At 42.5% G+C, this 19,489-nt stretch overlaps 1 protein-coding gene across 1 annotated transcript; it reads left to right on the top strand.

The window, feature by feature from the left end:
* Positions 1-371: 371 nt before the first annotated feature.
* lclat1 (lysocardiolipin acyltransferase 1) lies at positions 372-18,950 on the top strand. The gene is made up of 6 exons (XM_079573243.1): positions 372-690; positions 7,595-7,762; positions 7,921-8,119; positions 8,852-8,998; positions 10,627-10,743; positions 16,818-18,950. Exons 2-6 carry the CDS (start codon positions 7,595-7,597, stop codon positions 17,315-17,317), a joined length of 1,131 nt encoding a protein of 376 aa, XP_079429369.1. The 5' UTR covers positions 372-690; the 3' UTR covers positions 17,318-18,950.
* The last annotated feature ends 539 nt before the right edge of the window (positions 18,951-19,489 follow it).

Genomic DNA, 19,489 nt, shown 5'->3' with positions numbered 1-19,489 from the left:
GTATGTAGCTAATGTATTTATTCAATTATTAACATGGATTTAAGGCAAGGCAAGGCAAGGCAAGTTTATTTGTAGAGCACAATTCATACACAAGGCAATTCAAAGTGCTTCACAGTTGCATAAATACAAGAAAACAAGTTTTCTTGTATTTAAGCTTAAAAAGTTATTGTAAGTATAATGAATCGACTATTGCACAGTCTTGTGAAAAATATGTATTATAAACAAATAATAATAATAATAATAATAATAATAATAATAATAATAATAATAATAATAATAATAATAATAATAATAATTTATATATATATATGGCTTGCAGTAGTAGCAGCAGCCCCCCCTGTCTTCCTGGAGGTGCATGCGCAGGTCAGGGGTGAAGAGTTCAGAGTTTGAGCTGCTGCTGCAAAACAACAACATTATTAGTTTAGTCGTATCGACCACAGAGATTTTCCGCCTTTTTTTTCTTTCACTGTGACGACTTCAACCCATGTGCCGATTAGTTCCGACCCGGTGCCAACAGCTGTCAACTTCAAGGAACCCAAAACAGCGTAAATGTTTAGCACACAGCATGTTGGCTGCGTGCTAACAGGCTAGCTAGTTGGCTGCTATTTGCTGCTGCTATGTCGCAATCAAGTGGCGTGTGGAGATAGTTTACTTTCTACCTCAAGACTACATTAGAGAAACACGTGCACAGTGAGTATTCTGGTCATTTTATGTCCTTGTCATCGTTGCAGCATTGACGATTTCTTGTCCATTTCCTAACTCCAAAAGTATACACGAAGCTAACAAGTTTGTTTGTAGCTCGACCAACATCTCGACTAACATCGCTCAGAACAAGCATGTTGGTCGAAATCAGCTCCAATAACTTTTATAATTCTTCTTTTTCTAGCCTGAATTGTCCTGATTGCTAAGATCAAGTTGCAGGCTTTCCTTTAAAATACGGCAATAGCATCTTAGCATTAGCTCGGATTAGCCCTGTTTCATCAGCGTTTGACAGCTTGTTTACGTTAGCTAAAACCACGTGCACGCTAGGATTCACCCTCACGCATCTGATGAATACACGGATTTATGGCCAATCAAGTAATCTAAAGAGGAACAATAAGAAATTGTCCTGCAACACAGCTCAACAGTCATTAAAGTCATATCCTAATAATAGCAAATACTTACTTACAATATGCAATAGAGAGTTGTTCTGTACGTTTTGGAGGATTCAGTTTTATATAAGTTGGTCCAAATTTTGGGAATATAAATGTAATAAATGTATTCAATAATTCTCAATAAGAAACAAATTAGATCAAACTGCCCATGTTGTGTGTGTGGGTCTTCAGATCGTTTGAAAACTATGACTCGTACAATACAGGTATAATGATTTTTCCACATACACTTGTGCTTTTTCCAGTGAAATAGCTGCTTTAGTGATCATACCATGGCATGGCAGTGTAATCTAAGGCCTTAAATAGCACCTACATGAGTTTGTTGCAGCACAGTGGTTTCATAGTTTAAATATTTGGCAGGCTATAACTGTTAAATCATGCAACATTTAATTCCCTGCTTACCAATATCAATAACAATACACCTACATTTATTCCAGACGGAGTGCTACACAAGTGCTTTAGTGAGCCTAAAAACTGCCATTTCTCAAGAAAGAACTACGACGTGAGACAGATGAAATCATCCCAAATCCAAACATGAGGTTGTGCATGTGGAGACGATGGAGAGCGACAGGTGTCACGTGGACGTTCCCCCACTCAACATATTTGCACAATAACTCAGACAGGAGGTAACCCCTGTCGCTGTCCTTGTCTAACTCTGTCCACAGCACCTGTAACGTCGAGTGCTAAATTAGTGACTAAGTCACTCACTCTTTTCTTTTATTACATTCATTATGTCTTCTTATTTTCAAATGGTCTATAGGTTTTTTTATTGAAAGACACTATGTCTAAGTCTTTTGTTATACCTAGTGTCTTTCAATAAGAAACCTCTAGACCATACGTCTATCACTGTTGAAATATTATGGAGGGGCAGAGCGATGCGTGGGCTAAATTCATCAAAAGTCGTCCTAGAGCGATTCACCACAGACCCAGCTCTTTCCAAATCGGCCAAAAGCCGGGTAGCAGAAACCCAACTTTTTGATCCATTGGGTTTTTGAAACTGCCCGGAAGGCCAGGCGGGTTGCAATGTGGGGTGTTTTCAAACACGTACAATTCTCAAATAGGCTGTATTGGCTGTAACACATTAAAGAAATGACAAAATAGCAGCTGTTGTTTCTCTTTATAATGTTCAGCTAGTGCATATCGGGCTTGGTCCTATTTTGCGGGCCGGATTGAAGGGCTAGGTGGCTCTGGGTCTTACTTTGTCCACCTCTGCTTTGCACCTACAGTAGTCCACATAGACTGGAACAAACCTTGGAAATGTATCTAATTTATTATGAGCAAACCAGCATTTCGTAAAAGCCATTGTTTTTGCCCAGACTTGCCCACTGCAGTAATACTGTGTTTTTTTTTGTCTGTGGGTACACTATGTTCCTGTGACAATGTAAACATAAGTCGAGCTTTAAACAGACCGGTGACTTGCTTGTCTCTTTCTGAATGAATTATATCGCATGACGTCTTTTAAAATCCACAGTTTTCCATAAGCGCACCCTTTGCCCTGAACTCATCAATAACATGCATAATACTGGAATCTTTGCTCGGGCCCAAGGCTCTGGAGCTCTCTGTTTGGACTGGACATGCTTGTGTGTGTCTACTGGGATGTTTGGATTGTGTAATGATCCGAGCTATGATGAGTATGCAGCGATGTGTTGCACTAGGACTAGGTTATTGCTTCATTTCTCAGGATTTTCACTTGATCGTTTTCTTTCTTTTTACTGTAAGTGTCGCAGATTACTAGCATTGTTCAAGCAGTCATTTGTTGCCCAACCAGACGTGCAACGACCCATGATACTATTTGACTTTTAATCCTTGAAAATCCTTTTTGAAAGCATCTCAGAATTGAAAGCATTCCATGATGTCTAACCTGAAGTTTATTTGGAAACGTCCGTCTCATGAACCACATTAAGCCCAACTCGTCATAGATTACAGAGTCACCCACTGTCCCATCACTGTGAGGCCCTCTCCGAAAGAGATACTGACTTCCTCGTGCCAAGAGAAGTATCAAATTATAGCCCCCTGAATGTCGCTTAATCCGTGCCATTCCTTTCGATTGGAGCTGAGCAGTTGTTGGGTCTGACATAAACTGAAATGAACTATTACCTGTTTCTATTCCATTCTATCAATATTTGCTTGAAACTAAAACTCGCCTCAGTCGCCTAGAGTTACTGATTACCCTTCATCTGAGGCTTGGCCATGATGAAGTTCTCGAATAGAATGATGATGAATGATGTTTGTTGCTGCTCGTGTGCTTGGAAACACATTCGCCGCCTTTAGCTTGTTTGTCTTAGCATCTGTCCAAGCCCTTCACACCCTGCTGAGTCGGTGTGTTTCCTCACCTGTCACTTTTTCCACGGAAGCGCTGCGCCTTGAACGCTCCTCCAGTACAAGACACTGACACCAACAAAGCCGCTGCCATCGTGGAGGGGCGGAGGTGTCAACAAGGGCGAGCTAATGCCAGGGTGGGGGCAGCCGGCGTGTATGCAATCATCGCACTGAGATGAAATTACATATGGACAGTGAGAGGATTGCACACCTGAGTCTGACAACGGCCGTGTCAGCAAGGCCAGGTTTAGTCACAAATCTAACCACAAAACACATGATTAAAGTCGAAACGCGCAATCTTTTTGGTGCAAAAGACTGCAATCATTTATGGAGACGATGTTGTCTATACTATAGGCGGCTCTATTTACGGTCCCCACTAGTTCTTTTGACTGTCAGTGTTCCTGTCAGTGTTCCATGCTGTTTTCAGAACACATTCTATTACTAGGGCTGCAACTAACGATTATTTTGTAATCGATTAATCTATCGATTATTTTTGCGATTAATCGACTAATCGCTTGGCTATGAATGGTGTAGGAAAATTGTATTTTTCAATTTTTTTTAATCACATATAGCTTAAGTGGCGCTGCTTGAAGATGTGTTGATGGAGTAAACTAAAGGGACATGTTTGTTGGAGGCTCTATTCATGAAATTTACAATGAACAAAATGTACACAGACCCTAACTATATACACAATGTAGGATTTCATCAAAAATACTACATTTTTATGTCATTTTTGCTCCATTTTATTCTGTGTGAACCAGAAAACGATTAATCGATAACTAAAATAGTTGTCGACTATTTCAATAATCGATAGTCATCGATTAGTCGATTAGTCGTTTCAGCCCTATATACTGTTTTACCAAAATGTTTGCGAGAAGTTCTGCCTCCCCAGTAGGGCTGTACCACAGTAACACAGTATCATAACCCTCACTGTTACTTGTACTTCTTGTTTCAGCCGATGTCTTTTCCAGCTATATAATAATATTAGGAAGGGCTGACACTAAGCACACAACAGAAGCACTAGATGGCTACTTAATATGCGTAAACTAGGGCTGCACGACCCCTCCTGGAACCGCCACCTTAACGTGGTGGAGGGGTTTGAGCGCCCAAATGATCCTGGGGGCTCTGTTGTCGGGGGCTTCGTGCCCCTGGTAGGGTCTCCCATTGCAAACAGGTCCTAGGTGACGGATCAGACAACGAGCGGTTCAGAAGCCCCTTATGAGTGACCAACAGGACCGTTTAACCGTGAACCCACCACCTGCACGAGGAGCCATAAGGAGCTGATGCAATGTGATTTGGGCAGCTCCAACAGCTGCCCCCATGACCCGGCAATGGAAATGGATGGATGGATAGGGCTGCACGATTTTGACAATAAACCTATTAGCGAATTTGCGATTTCCATATTTGATACATTTAAAAACAAACTAATGAGTGAAGGAAGTCATGTAACTGTTACTGTATGTACTGTATGTCAAACAACATATATAACACATTAGAACAATACACAATAATAAACCAATGCAGTCGCCTCTTATGAAAAGAAAATATGCCTTTTATATGTCTGTTCCAAAGTCAGGCGACTATCCAGGCGAGCTAAACCTTTATATATTGTTGTTACTAAACAAATTTCGTGTCTTCCAGTTCATTTCACTCACAGCTGAGCCCACGTGAGCCGACGCTTGTACAAAGCGAGCGTGAAGCGCGTCGGGATGTTTAGCCTCTGCCATCCTTAAAGAATGCTCTTGTGCCGATCTTTCATTCTCATATATTACCGGTGTTGTGGCATCACTGTGCTGCCATGGACATTCTTACCATTCTGTGCATAGCTCCCCCGCAGCAGCGCTTGATTTAACGTCGGTATACAGACTATTAGTTATCGGCGGTCAGGAGGACTCCCCCTATTTACATTCCACTGGGAGAAGGTCTGCTCTTTCCACTGTTCAGAAGGAAAATATGATACATCAACCGCGCTATCGGCTTTGTTATTGATGAAAGGGCGGATAAAGTCGGTTTGGAGTCGTATGCATCAAAGTAACTGTATGGTTGTACATCGGATTCATGTCTGACATCTCATTCTTCTCCCTCAACATACCAGCCCAGCTCTCCTCATAAATCATTGTACTGGTAAATAAGCCTATACTTGTACTTGTTCATTATTTTTAAGTTTCTCCATAATATATATTTGTTTGTTATTTCTATCCATTCTGGAGCTTTAAAGCGCGTCCACATTCAGCCCTTTTTTACATTATCGCCATTTTGATTTGCCTCAGATGCATCTATCCTCCTCTCTTTGTCCGATTGGTTTATTTCCAAGGTGACAGTCTCCTCCAATTGTAATCGTTTAATTCGTTTTCATATTTCTAACCACGTCTGTCCAATTGGGGGCAATCTTGGAACATTTCCAAAAATGTGAAAGTGTCCCGCTGATATTCGTCCTTATTTCCCTCCCTTAGGGCCACTATTAGAGACACTCTCAAGACTCTAAACCTGTCACGCCCACAGCTGATGCAGAATGTGTCTTAAACCCACAGACACGGCGCATTTGGCAATCTTTTGCAAACCGTCATTCATTTTGATTGCTTTGTCGGTCAAAAGGGTGAATAAACTACAACATTTCAGACCACTTTTCATGCTTCCACACAAGTGGATTTTATTTTCATTTCTTAACTCCCACCTGAACATGTTTTCTCCTGTTCTCCAAATCTAAAAGCTTCTTCAAAACAGCGGGGAAAAAAAGAACAGAAAATGAGGATGAAAACGCAACAAAAAAGCACTAAAAAGTAACAAAAACTCAACAAAAAAGTGACAAAAGAGCAACAATAAGTGACAAAAATCCAGCAAAAAATGACAAAAATCCAGCAGAAAAATAACAAAAATGCAGCAAAAAAATGACAAAAATCCAGCAGAAAAATGACAAAAATCCAGCAAAAAATACAAAAATCTAGCAAAAAAATGACAAAAATCCAGCAGAAAAATGACAAAAATCCAGCAGAAAAAAGACAAAAATGCAGCAAAAAGAAAGACAAAAATCCAGCAAAAAAGTGACAAAAATCCAGCAAAAAAATACAAAAATCCAGCAAAAAAAGAGAAAAATCCAGCAAAAAAGTGACAAAAATCCAGCAAAAAAATACAAAAATCCAGCAAAAAAGTGACAAAAATCCAGCAAAAAAGTGACAAAAATCCAGCAAAAAAGTGACAAAAATCCAGCAAAAAAAGAGAAAAATCCAGCAAAAAAGTGACAAAAATCCAGCAAAAAAATACAAAAATCCAGCAAAAAAGTGACAAAAGAGCAGCAAAAAAGTAATTAAAAAAGTGACGACAATGGCTCGGTGGGTGGTAAGAGGTTAATTGCAGATGCGTCAGAAATGCAACTTTTTTCGTTGGTGTCTTGATCTTTGTGGGCGCTCAAATCATTTCGGGGACCGTAGCTGAAATCTTTGCATGGATTTGCGGACCAATCACAGAATGAGGAGGGACGGCAAGACGATGACGCGCTATTCAGCATACGGAAGCTTGTAGTTTGTTTACGGATAAAAAATGGTTATGGTCTGTTGACATTTTTAGCTACTTTTCTCCCTTAACCTTTTATTTATTAATGTCGAAGTAGAAAATAGACAAATCTCACCCTGTATGATATTTATTTTGTGACGTTTTGTTGAGTGTCAATTCGGACCTCGTCTTTCCCACGCATACATTCACAAATATTGACCTGTTTGGTATCCACGTGTAGCACAAAAGGCGACCGAGATGATGCTGTGATCGAAACATAGCAATTTCCTAACATTGAGTCAGCAGGGGCCACGGCATTAAAGGGCACAGATGTTAAAAAACTTTCTCCAAATGAGGTTTCTTTACACTCTTGCAACAACATCTCTACTTTACAGACTCCAAACTTTCCAGTCTTGAACTTTTAAAGTTTTTTTCAGTTTATTATTTTTTTTTCTAATAATGTATGAGCAAAATAAAACCATAAATCTAAGTTTTGGGTCAATCCTTTAGATTTCCTAGCTGCAAACATAGGCCATTTTAATGTATTTTTACTCTCTATCCACCTGCAGCGTCTCGTCTTCAAAAGCGTCTTTTAATATATATATATTTCAATATCTGCTCTGTGTGCGTTTCAGATGGCTGTGTCGCTGAGGGGGCTGTACTTCATCGTCACCCTGTTCTTGGGGAGCTTCTTTGGGAGCGTCTACATGTTGGGTCCCTTCCTGCCCCTCATGCTCGTGTCTCCTGCCTGGTACCGCTGGATCACCGACCGCATCGTGGCAACATGGCTCACTCTGCCAGTTGTGGGTACCCAGCTCTATACGCGCAGACGTTTTTGATTTAGAAAATATAAGGCGATGTCATGAAAACTAAAACGTCAAGGGAGACCTGACCTCGGCAGGAATCCCTCGCTTGATAAACCAGTCCTTGCTGATGTCCTCATTCCCTTTCTGTGCGTCAGGCCTTGCTGGAGCTGGTGTTCGGGGTGAAGGTGGTGATCACGGGAGACGGTTTCATCCCCGGGGAGCGCAGCGTCATCATCATGAACCACCGCACGCGTCTGGACTGGATGTTCCTCTGGTGCTGTCTGCTCAGGTACAGCTACCTGCGCCTGGAGAAGATCTGCCTCAAGGCGGGGCTCAAGGCCGTGCCCGGCTTCGGTACGTAAGGGGGGAAAAAACACATTCACCGTCCAATGGTTAGGCAATGAAGCAATACAATTATAACCATAAAATTAAAGGTCCTATAACTGCTTTTGATGAACCGCACATATTTAGAGAGGCTTTTATTCTGGTTTCATTTTGAATATATAATAGATATCTTTAGTCTTTTTTGTCAAAAGTGTAGATATTTTTTGCCCTAAAATTATTTTATGTTTATGTTATGATTATTGCGACTGTTTATTGAATTTTCTTTATTGTACTTTTGTGGCCTCCATTAGCTGCAAATGAAGAATAATAAAGTTGTTCTTTTACATTGATTGCAACAAGTGTTCATTTACAAACTCATTGGTTTAAAGGGAGCCTAATCCTTTGGGGCCCCCTTCAACTTGGGGCCCTCCCAAAATACCCGCTTTGCCCATCTCCTAGTGACAGCCCTGCCAAAATCCATGTTATTGCTCTACATTGTGATATTTATTGCTCATTTACTACAATATTACTGCCATCCCCTCACACACCACTGGTCAAGTCAGCTTATGTCACTTTGCAAAGATAATCTGGGTAAATGTAGTAAAGTGTTTTCCATTTTCTTTCCTTGTTTTGAAAGGTGTGCACTTCTGTATAATGAGTGCTCACATTTATACCCACTGGGCACTCAAAGACCCTCAAATGAATCCCACAGCCAAAAACCTGCTGAACGGGCCTCCTCAAGATCATCTGTCTGTATTCCAGGCTGGGCCATGCAGGTGGCGTGCTTCGTGTTCATCCAGCGGCGGTGGAATGAGGACAGGAACCACTTGGAGAACATGCTGAACTACTTCTGCGACATCCGAGAGCCCCTTCAGCTGCTGCTGTTTCCTGAAGGCACCGACCTGACAGGTCATTTGTTTTTCATTAAATTGAGTCAAACCACAAAAACAAGGCTAAATGGAACTACATCGTCATTAAAACTCATGTCCTTTTGTTTTAGACTGTTAGCAAAACAATAGCGAAGGGAGGGGCTGCTCTGTTCTCGTTAAATACTGTAGGTCAAGAAAAGCATGAAAGTGTCAATACCTGCACAAATGAACATCTAGATATGTTTAGATACTACGGTAAGCATCGATTAGTATCTGGGTATCAATGTTCCCAATTTGTATCGGCCGAAAAAAATGGTACATACAATAATATTGAACCTAAGTCAGTGACTGTGTTTTTGAGGATGTCATAAATATATAAAAATGACAGCTATTTTACAAAGTGCAGTTGAACCGCACTGGAAATGCTGGGCTTTTCTCTCTTCATGTGTCATCAAATTGTCCAGGAGAATGGAGGTCTACTGGTATGTTTACTCATTTAAGAGCCGAGGCGCTGTCGGCGCAGCGGCTCCTCCCAGGGGTCGGCAAGTTTGCGTTGAGTTGGGCCAATTTTCATCATCGCCAAAACACCAAGGGCCGAACCTCAACATTGTAGCCAAAAGTAAAGAACTTTTTTCTGCAAATGCCAAAGTTTTACATCAGTGGTTCCCAAGTCCAATGTTACCCTCGGATGACAGGAACAAATAACCCAAATAAAACCTTAATTTGTCATATACTGTACAAAAAACATGTTTTCCCACACATGTTTTTTTATTGAACAGGCAGTAGATATGCCTTTAAATCTGAAATTCCATGCAGTTTCAGATGGAACATATTGAAAAAAAGTTTCCTATAGACTCACAACCCACTGAAAAAGGTTCTGCGACCCACTTTTGGGTCCCGACCCACCAGTAGATATTCACTGTTTTACTGTAGGACCAAGTGGGATATTCTGCCAGGGCATTTCTTGAATACTGACACTACTTCTTGCATTTTTAGAGTACTGTAAAAGCAATTTGATCTCTTATTTGCATAACAATGTTTCTCAAAATCATTTTGAGGGCCAGAGGTTCTGTGCTGGAGGGCCAGATTTGGCCCGCGGGCCTGACGTTGCCTACCCCTGGTCTAGCGGAACCTCTGGACGGGACAACATTCCAACACGCTTACGAGCTTTAAAAAAAAAAGTATTTTGTCACTTGAACACTGGGAGAGTCAGGATTTAATACACGCATTTACAGATGATGCAGCAAGACCAAAATCCCCTGCCGCCTCACGCTGGAGTCCTGCGCAGATCCAGGGAACGCTCGGATCTTTTCCATCCACGGATCCACAGCTCTGTCGGCTTACCTTTAAGCCAATCAAAAAACGGAGGAGCTTAGCCCTTAGGAGCCGGTGATTCATGCAGACAGGAGTTATATCATGACTAACCGGACAACTGTGGATTCATGTGTTGCACTTTACATGTTTCTGTCATACCTATATTGGTCTTTTACTAAAAATGCTGCAAAAAAAAAAAAAAAAGAAAGGAAAGGGCCTCATTACATTCTAATTCAATGCCCATGTATAAGGTTCAGTGCTGTGTCGTCCAAGTTTGGCTGAAATAATACAAAAGCAAAGTTGACTACTGGTAAATGTATAATATCACTCCGTTTTTGTCATTTGTTTTTCAAGAAAAGACCAAAGAGAGGAGTGACACTTTTGCCGAACAGAACGGCCTGCCAAAGTTTGACTACGTCCTCCATCCGCGCTCCACGGGCTTCACCTTCATCGTGGACATGCTGCGACAAGGCAAGTTTCATGAGAAGGAAACCGTGAGGCTGAATTACAAAGGCTAGTAATTATCACCAGGTAATGTTCTACTGTCTGATGGAGGCTAAAAAGGCGTTCCATCCCCATACAAATGAATAGGGAAGCCTGGTGCCTATAGTAACGTATGGGGAGGTGTGTTTTGTCCTTTTCATGGCATTTATATCATTTCAGTGGTGTGATGTTTAGTGGCCATTGGTTGTGTATCCGACCCTACAGAAAGCAGAAACTTTAGCTGAATTTCAGTTAGCATTTAGCTCACTTTTATGGTACGCTAATTTGTATCTAAAGTAAAATCTCAAAAGGTCTGTACATTCATTAATGATTTCTAACGAAGAAGAAGAAGAGCTTTATTTGCAGTTTTATTTGGTAGAGCTTTGACCAGGGGCGGACTGGGACTGAAAAACAGCCCTGGACTCTGACCAGCCTGGCCTAAATTAGCGTAAATGTGCACTTACCACCGCCTTAACGGAGCGCATTTTCTCCAGTTCGGCTTTACCCAAATCTTAAAGCTTCTCAGCTGGAGAGCAACAATGTAACACCTCATTTGAAAGCTGAGACCTACAAAGCGATTGCAACTTTTTGTCAAGTCGCCGCATTTTTTGTCATAGTTTTGTTGTTTCTTCATTACTTTTTGTGGCTTTTTGTTGTGTTTTTGTTACTTTTTTGTCACATTTTTTCTATTGTTTTTTTTGTTATGATTCTGTCTCGTTTTTGTGGCCTTTTCGTTGCTTTTGTTGACTTTTCATCACATTTTTTGTCACTTTTTTTGATGTTTTTCCGGCACATTTTGTTTTGTTTTCATCCTCTTTTTTTGTTGCTATTTTGATGCTTTTCTTTATAGCTTTTAGATTTGGGTAAAGCTCGGTTAAGGCGGGACTGGTGGCTCTAGAGCCAGTGGCCCTTCTGTGCTCTTCCAGAATGGACATATGGCCAGTCCGCCCCTGGCTTTGACCTAAATGTGGTCAATGGTTGACAACTCTGGATCGTTCATAATATGCTATATTTGGTGGCTAATGCTAATGGCTATAGGAAAAATACATTAGGCAGGCTAATAGGCTCTGAAAAGTCTCTCAGACTAGCATACTTGCTAACTGTTTCATCAAAAAGAAGTAATTCTCTTTACACGGTTTTGAATAATCCCGGTCGTTTCTTCTTCTACTGCTAAAGCGCTCAGTTAATCTGAACTTCCCTGGTTTTTTTGCGTCATATGAAAAACACAAAACTGTCCTCCAGATTTTTAGAACCTATAATCCAACAATGGATCGGTTCAGAGCAATTCTGCGCTCAAAGAGTGTTCACTGCGGCTCCACAAAGCTCCTTACCATGCTGTTCGGTCAAAGTTTGTTTTTACATAGTCATTCCCGCTGCTGCCTGCGGGGGGAGCTCCAGGCAAACAGCTGCCCAGCCCTTACAATGTCATTATTTCAAATCATAAAACGTAAAGTATCAGTAGTCCGGCACAGAGCAATAATACTATGTCATTCTTGCCTGTTTTGTTTTTGTCACATTTAATTGCCAATCTTTTTGCTGCCTTAACGGTTTAAAATCAACACCTTGCCAACACCAAGCCTTCACCTAATGCTGTGTATTCCACTGGCATCGCTAACTCCTCCAGGGCACCCATTATTGCTGAAGCTCCTCTGCTCCTGTGCGTCACGGCACTGTCAGTCGTCACAACGCTCATGTTTCCATATGAGCTAATCCTGGCACCTCTCCAGAGTTTTGCTGTCTCTCTCTCTCTCTCCTCTTCCTCTTGGCAGGTTTGCCCAAGCAGCCATGACGTCACTACAGACTTGTTCAATCACGCTCAAAAGGCCCGGTGTCCCGTGCATGTATATTCAGGAAGTCAAAATCCTTTTCAAAATCTCCATAGACGTTTCAAAATTCAGATGTTAAACGTTTATAGGCACAATGGAGGCTAATCAGCTAAGTGCTAACTACTGACTATAGCGTGGATGTTTTACAAGAAAGGAATTGCCAAATAATTTAAAATACGCTGAATCCAGAATTGCCACCATTTTGAATGTGAACTTGATGTGTGTTTTAGTGTTGATGTAGCAGGACAAAACATAAAATAATGTGAAAATTCTGACGTTTCCAAACAAGACGGAACATTTCAAAGAGGACTTTTATTGTAGACAGCCTTAGTGCAATATTCATGCGTCAAATGGGCGGCACGGTAGCGCAGCGGTTAGCGCTTGTGCTTCACAGCTAGAAGGTCCGGGTTCGATTCCCACCAGGGACGGGGCCTTTCTGTGTGGAGTTTGCATGTTCTCCCCGTGTCTGCGTAGGTTTCCTCCGGGTGCTCCGGTTTCCCCTACCACTAAAAAAAAAAACATGTACAATAGGCCAGGATGAATATGAGTGTTTGTGAGTGCACCTGGGGGATGACGGATGGAAATTCGCCCAAGGCTACAATCCGGTGTGGCTTGTTTACATGTATGAGACCCATGTATGTTCATTAACATGCACTGTCCCTACCAAATAAACCATAAAAAAAAAAATCTGCATTTTGATTTGCTACATTTGTGAGGGGGGATGAATTCTCTGACAGCTGTGTAATAAAGTCAAAAGTGGCTCACATATAGGCTAACGTGTTTAGCTCGCCATTGGCCTATATGAGCATATTTTCCTAGCTAGATAAAGACGTGATGTTTTGTCTCCATAAAACTTTTCCATCTTCAAAATGAGGGCAGCTGGTAGAATAAAGATTGGCAACAGCACAGCAACAAACATACGGAAGCCCATAAGGATCTAAAATAAGACAACAAAAAAATCAAGCACATTTACGGAACCCCTCCACTGTCAAAGTGCAAAAAAACAAACAATGTTCACTTAAAATAAATGGAGAATATCCGCAGATATGACATAGAAGGTCAGGTTTTTTACGTTTATAGAAGCCTGTACATTTCACACCATAACATGTAAAACAGGCAGCACAAAAGCGATTGTGATTTTGAGGAACTTGAGAAAATCTTTTATAAAGTCCGAAACCTTATTCGTTTACCTACAGCAAATTTAAAATAAAATTCTGCAAGAGTAATGTCTCAAATACCCTTCGAGTGTTCAAACCTAGAATATCTCTGTATCACAGCCCGCTTCCTCCGGACATGCTATCCGCCCCGCATGTTTAGCTGAGCTCCGCAGAATCTGGCGTGCGCAGGTGTCACCCTGCATCCACCGGCGCTGTCAGTCACCTCTGGGGTAGGACACTGCGGTAATAACGGCACCCGGGTCCACAGGGGCGGCGATGATGCATGCTCTGCGTTAGCTCGTAATTATAGCACTGTAGCCTAAGTTTAAGAGCAGGGACTGACGCAGGTGTGACCGGTTTAACCACAGCTGTGCATCATGGAAAAGCAGCATCACGCTACGCCAGTTGTTTGTTTGCCTTGCTTCGTCTTCAACCTCCGGAGCTATTGTGAGTGGCCACTGGTGTTTTACATTCCGTGTTTTACATTGAGTGTTTTTTTAAGTTCATCCAGGAGCGTTTGAGAGAAAGGAGAAAGATGAACTGCCAAACTGTATTTCAAAACATGTTTGGGGAGGTGTGTCCATAATAAAAAAAAAACTGTGGGTGTTTGCACTTTGGAGAACAGTGTGTTAAAATAACTGCAGCGCTTGCATTATGTAAAAATGCACTGCCCAATCAAAAGTCACTACAAAAAAATAGGTCACATGCTTTAAAGAGTATTCTGCTTTTTTTCACTCACATAGCACCAGTCTATATCACACTACAATGATGACAAAACCTTCTGTTGGTCTGTAAATGCAGTAAATTAAAATAACTGCCTTGTATAAAATGTCTCTCTCAAAATGGCTGTAGTGAATGTCTTGAAATAGGCGTCTGTCTCTTTAAGAACCTCTGAGCCTTTCTGACACGCCCCCTCCACACGCTGTCTGTGGCATCAGTGGGGAGGGGGTTCTGCTGAGGAGCAGTGGTTGGTTACTCGGCTGGTGACGAAAGCTCGGAGGCGTCTCCAGGAGGTGGGGGCGTTCCTAGGAGGACTCAGGCAAAGCTCTCCCTAAAATGGCCGCCATCAGAGTTTTTACAGATTACTCACAAATACGTGAATGTGCCAAGGCAACACTTCAGGCATGTTTTTAATGAGGGAATGACATAATAACATGATGTAAAGCTTGAAAAAGTCGATTTTGCACAATACCCCCCTTTAATATTTAGTTGGACAAGCAAAAAAATCCAGTGTCTCGTTCATTTTGCATCTTGTGTTGACGATGGGAGAGTGTGACCATTGCACGGAGCTGTCTCCTGCACACCCCAAAGGTTCTCAGTGGTGGCCTGTTTGTGAAAATGATGTCTCGTGTTCCATGAACTACTCTTGAGCCCGTTGAATCCTTGAACGAACAATTTGTAATTTGCAATTTCAATATTTTGAGGTTCCAATAATCCCTGACTAAATTGAAAAGTTTGTAGACATAAAATTGCCAGCCTCTCCTGTGCTGGGAGAGTTGTAGAACCACTTTTGGCCATTATTGACGGTAGTTGTCTCATTAACATGCATGATGGCTCTCTTTCATAGAATAGAAATCAGTCCCATTGTAATTTCGGATCATTTGAATCGAAAGACCCCTCCTGTAACCGCTACCTTAACGTGGTGGAGGGGTTTGAGCACCTGAATGATCCTGGGGGCTATGTTGTCGGGGGCTTCGTGCCCCTGGTAGGGTCTCCCATGGCAAACAGGTCCTCGGTGACGGGTCAGACAAAGAGCGGCTCAGAAGCCCCTTATGAGAGACCAACAGGCCCGGTTAATCATGAGGCCGTCCTTCTGTGGACCCACCACCTGCAGGAGGAGCCATAAGGGGCTGGTGCAATGTGATTTGGGCAACTCCAACAGCTGCCCCCACGACCCGGAAACGGACAAGTGGAAGAAAATGGATGGATGAATCGAAAGAGATATCTTATTATATCGATCGTGCCAGGGGTTATTCAAATTTAACATTAAAAATAGCCAGTCTTTTGAGAGGCCCGAATGGATCCCAAAGACTCGCTTAGAGCCGCCAATCCCATAGATTAGCATGTGTGTCGATACATCTCACTGGTGTACAAAAGGAGGAAGTCTGCCCTCTGCTGGCCTAAATATAATTGCATTTTATTCTAAGAGAAGAATGCATTCGGTTTAGGCGGGTGGTAAGAGGTTAAAAAACAAAAAATAGTTTTAACAGGCTCAAATAGTTTTTCTGAACTGCCTGATTCTGATTTTGGGTTGCTGCAGTTGGTCAGGTGTTGGTTCAGCAACACTATGTGCCCCAGATCAGCAGACCACCTGAACATCCTGAATGACCATCAATAGATTTCTTCTTCCCTGATGGCAGGGGGCGTATTCCAAGATGTCAATGCCAGGATTCATCAGGCTCATATTGTAAAAAGAGTGTTTCTGCTTGAGACGTTATTTTCACACATGGATTGGTGAAAAGAGTTCAGGTCTTGACCCCATTGAGAGACTTTGAGTTGTGCTGGAGAAGGTTTTTGGCAGTGGTCACACAACACCAAAGGGAAAGTGCGCCGTAATCAAAGCGAAAGCCGGTCCAGCCAAATATTAAAGCAGTACTAAGTAACGTGTTTACCTTAATAAATCCTTTCCGTAGTCCCTGTGGGGGTAATACAAGTGTTTATGGGATGATTGGAGGGTCTTTCATCTCCCCCTGGTGTCTCTGTCCAGAAAACCATGTTTGCAACTTGACTGCCACCGGTGCGGAGAAAGCAACACACACTAATGGAATCACGAAGAAGAAGCTAACAGGCTAACGGGCAAAGCTAACTGTGGGCTAACGTCACTTTAAACAGTATTTACAGCCAAGTTTGAGTGAAAAAAAATATTTCCGTTGTATAATTGGATGCACAGTAACCCTCTCTCCCTTCGCCTTTCCTGTCAGTGTAGTATTTACTCTCCAAGACAATAAGTTAAAAAATCGTAACTTGCTACGACACCTGCAGTTGCGCTTATGGCCTCTAGGGGGAAGAGTTACTTAGTACTGCTTTAAAGCTTTGTCAGGCAGAGAATAATTCCACCCCCCCCTCTCTGCATCTCCAGGGGACAACTTGGACGCGGTGCACGACATCACCGTGGCCTACCCCAAGAACATCCCGCAGACGGAGCGCCACCTGGTGATGGGTCAGTTCCCCCGCGAGATCCACTTCCACGTGCAGCGCTACCCGGTGTCCTCGCTGCCCTCGTCCGCCGCGGCGCTGGAGGCCTGGTGCAGGGAGCGCTGGGCGGAGAAGGAAACCCGCCTCCGCGACTTCTACACGGGCCAACCCCGGGCGTTCGACAGGGACGGGGTGGCCCTGGTGCCGCCGTGCAAAAGCGAACTGCGGGTGGCGCTGATCAAAGCCGCCTCGCTGGTCTACTGGACGGCGTTCATCGCGTTCTGTCTGGCGGGGCTGTGGCTGTGGGCGCCGTTCCGCTGGTACTTCCTGGTCGTGGTGGGGGTGTTCATCGCCCAGCAGCAGCTCGTGGGAGGGATGGAGCTGCTGGAGATGGCCTGTCATCGGTACTGGAAGGCCAAGGAGCTCACGGCCAAGATTAAGTAGCCAGTAATGTTAGCGGCCGTGCTAATGTGCTCAGGCTAACGGGGTGTAGCGTCCCTTTTTCTTACGCACTGAGGAAAAATGGCTGGATTTGAGCGATTTCCATGGCTAAATATGCATGAGGGGGGAGATCCAAGCTGGGGTATGGACATGTATCTGATGCCAGGGGGGTTAAAATTCTAAATCTGTTTCCAGATTTATTAGTGGAGTTCAATTTGTTTTAGGAGTCAGGGCATCATCCAAAATTAAAAAAAAAATATAACATTTCTAATTTCCATGCTCTTGGCCAACGACGCACTTACATATTTCCAACTCAAGTATGTGAGGATTGGAACAATAGTAACATTTTTGATAAAGAAAAATCGGAAAAGGGGTGAATAGAAAACGTGCGATCTTTTATCGTGCAACTTTTTTTTTAATAGGAAAATAATATGTCTTAAAGGTAAATTTGTGTAAAGCATTAGGCCTGATTTGTTTCTCATGTTGATCTAGATTTAGTTGCTTGGATATGGCTCCTTTGGGCATCAGTCTCATAGCTTTGATCCTCAAAGTCAAACTCTGCTCACACAGGGACCAGGCCATTTCTTTTTTTTATATTTTAAGATAGAACTTAAACGCCATAACAGAGGCTTTGCCTTAGACCGAAGCCAGAGTTGAATTGAATGTAATGTTATAGCAGATTATTTTATGATGTTATCCTGTCGATATATATGTTTTTGTTTTGTATCATCCATTTAGCTGGACATTTATATGATGTCTCTTTAGTTTAGGTTTCACATTGTCATGAAACAGTGCTGTGGTTTTGTTGCCATGTTATATTTGTGTGTCATAGATGATAACTCAGAGCCATAGCGCGAGTGTACAGGGACTGAGCACTTACCACAATCACAACACTATCCTTATCACAAATAAGGACTGACTGAAGAAGTTTGTGGTGGATTTACCATTTCACATTTCACATGAAATGCTCAGTTGTTGTACTGTTTACTGGGATGTAAATGCTGTTGTGTTTGCACATACAGGCCAAAGGTGAAGCTTATTAGAGTGAGGTGGTGGATGCACTGTGGATAGGCACTTATACACAGGCACAGTCCTGTGTCCTTTCAGGGACTGAGCAGTGGCCATAGTCAGAATAAGGTTGTCTGTTGGGACAACAGTCCTCCAGCCTGAGAGCAGGGTCAACAGGACCACACTTGGAGTGGAAAACCAGCTCTGGACCGTCCTAATCCAAAAATCCCCATAATGCCCTGCTCCCCTGTCCTGTTCAGAGGACAGGCTGGCCAAACCTAATTAGAATATGACAGCTGACCACACTTTTCCAAATGTGCCAAAAAGTCACAAATCAAATTGGATTGTGTAATCAGGGACCTGAGCTGCCATTCGTTCCCCCCATTATGATTCTGATGAAAGTAGTGGGTCTGACTGAGTCTGCACAGAGAGAGCTTTCCTCTCATCGTCATGTCTTATGTCTGTGCATCTGTGAACAGCTACAGCCTGTTGATTTGCTGTCCTCATGTTATTTTCATATGTTGTATGCAGATGCTGGACCTTCCAATGCTCTGTCCTCAGGTATTTACAGTGGACACTGTAACAGCTGTCTCAAAAGGTAAACATAGGTAAATAAATATATCAGCAACTCAAATGGTCTTTTTTCTGCCGCCACTTTCTGCACTTGTGTTGTATCTTTTTAAAGGGCATATGAAAGGTTTGACAAGAAATAGTTCATACAATCATATTCACCATTGTGTATAACCTAATTCATACCTCTCTCTCTTTCTTTCTGTGGTTTGACCTTTTGTCTTGTTGTTTCACTTCCTTATTGGACACGGGCACAGGAAGGTAGACTTTCCATTAATTGTGGGTAACAGTGGATAATGCAGCACATTTAGGCTTGTTTAAATATATTATACTCTGCAGCATCGAACATGATTTATTTTCTGATCCAACCTGACGTTACGTTACACAACGCGACACCCTTTCCCCTGCTCCTGTTTAGCACACGGGCGAGCATCAACCAGAAAGGTCAGGAGCTGTGAAGGTGAAGCGCCGTCGCCATGGTAACACCTGTTGACTGGCCCGTCTCCAGGCAACGGGATGTGGAGTGAAGTCAATGGAAAGCGTGCTATTTTCTCCTGCTGACACGATGCCGTCACTGCTTTGTACGATGAGCTGCAG

This window comes from Gobius niger (genome assembly GCF_951799975.1).
Source record: "Gobius niger genome assembly, chromosome: 16".
In the NCBI taxonomy this organism is placed as follows: domain Eukaryota; kingdom Metazoa; phylum Chordata; class Actinopteri; order Gobiiformes; family Gobiidae; genus Gobius; species Gobius niger.
Note: the sequence above shows the minus strand (reverse complement) of the source record. Positions and strands in the feature narration are given on the sequence as shown.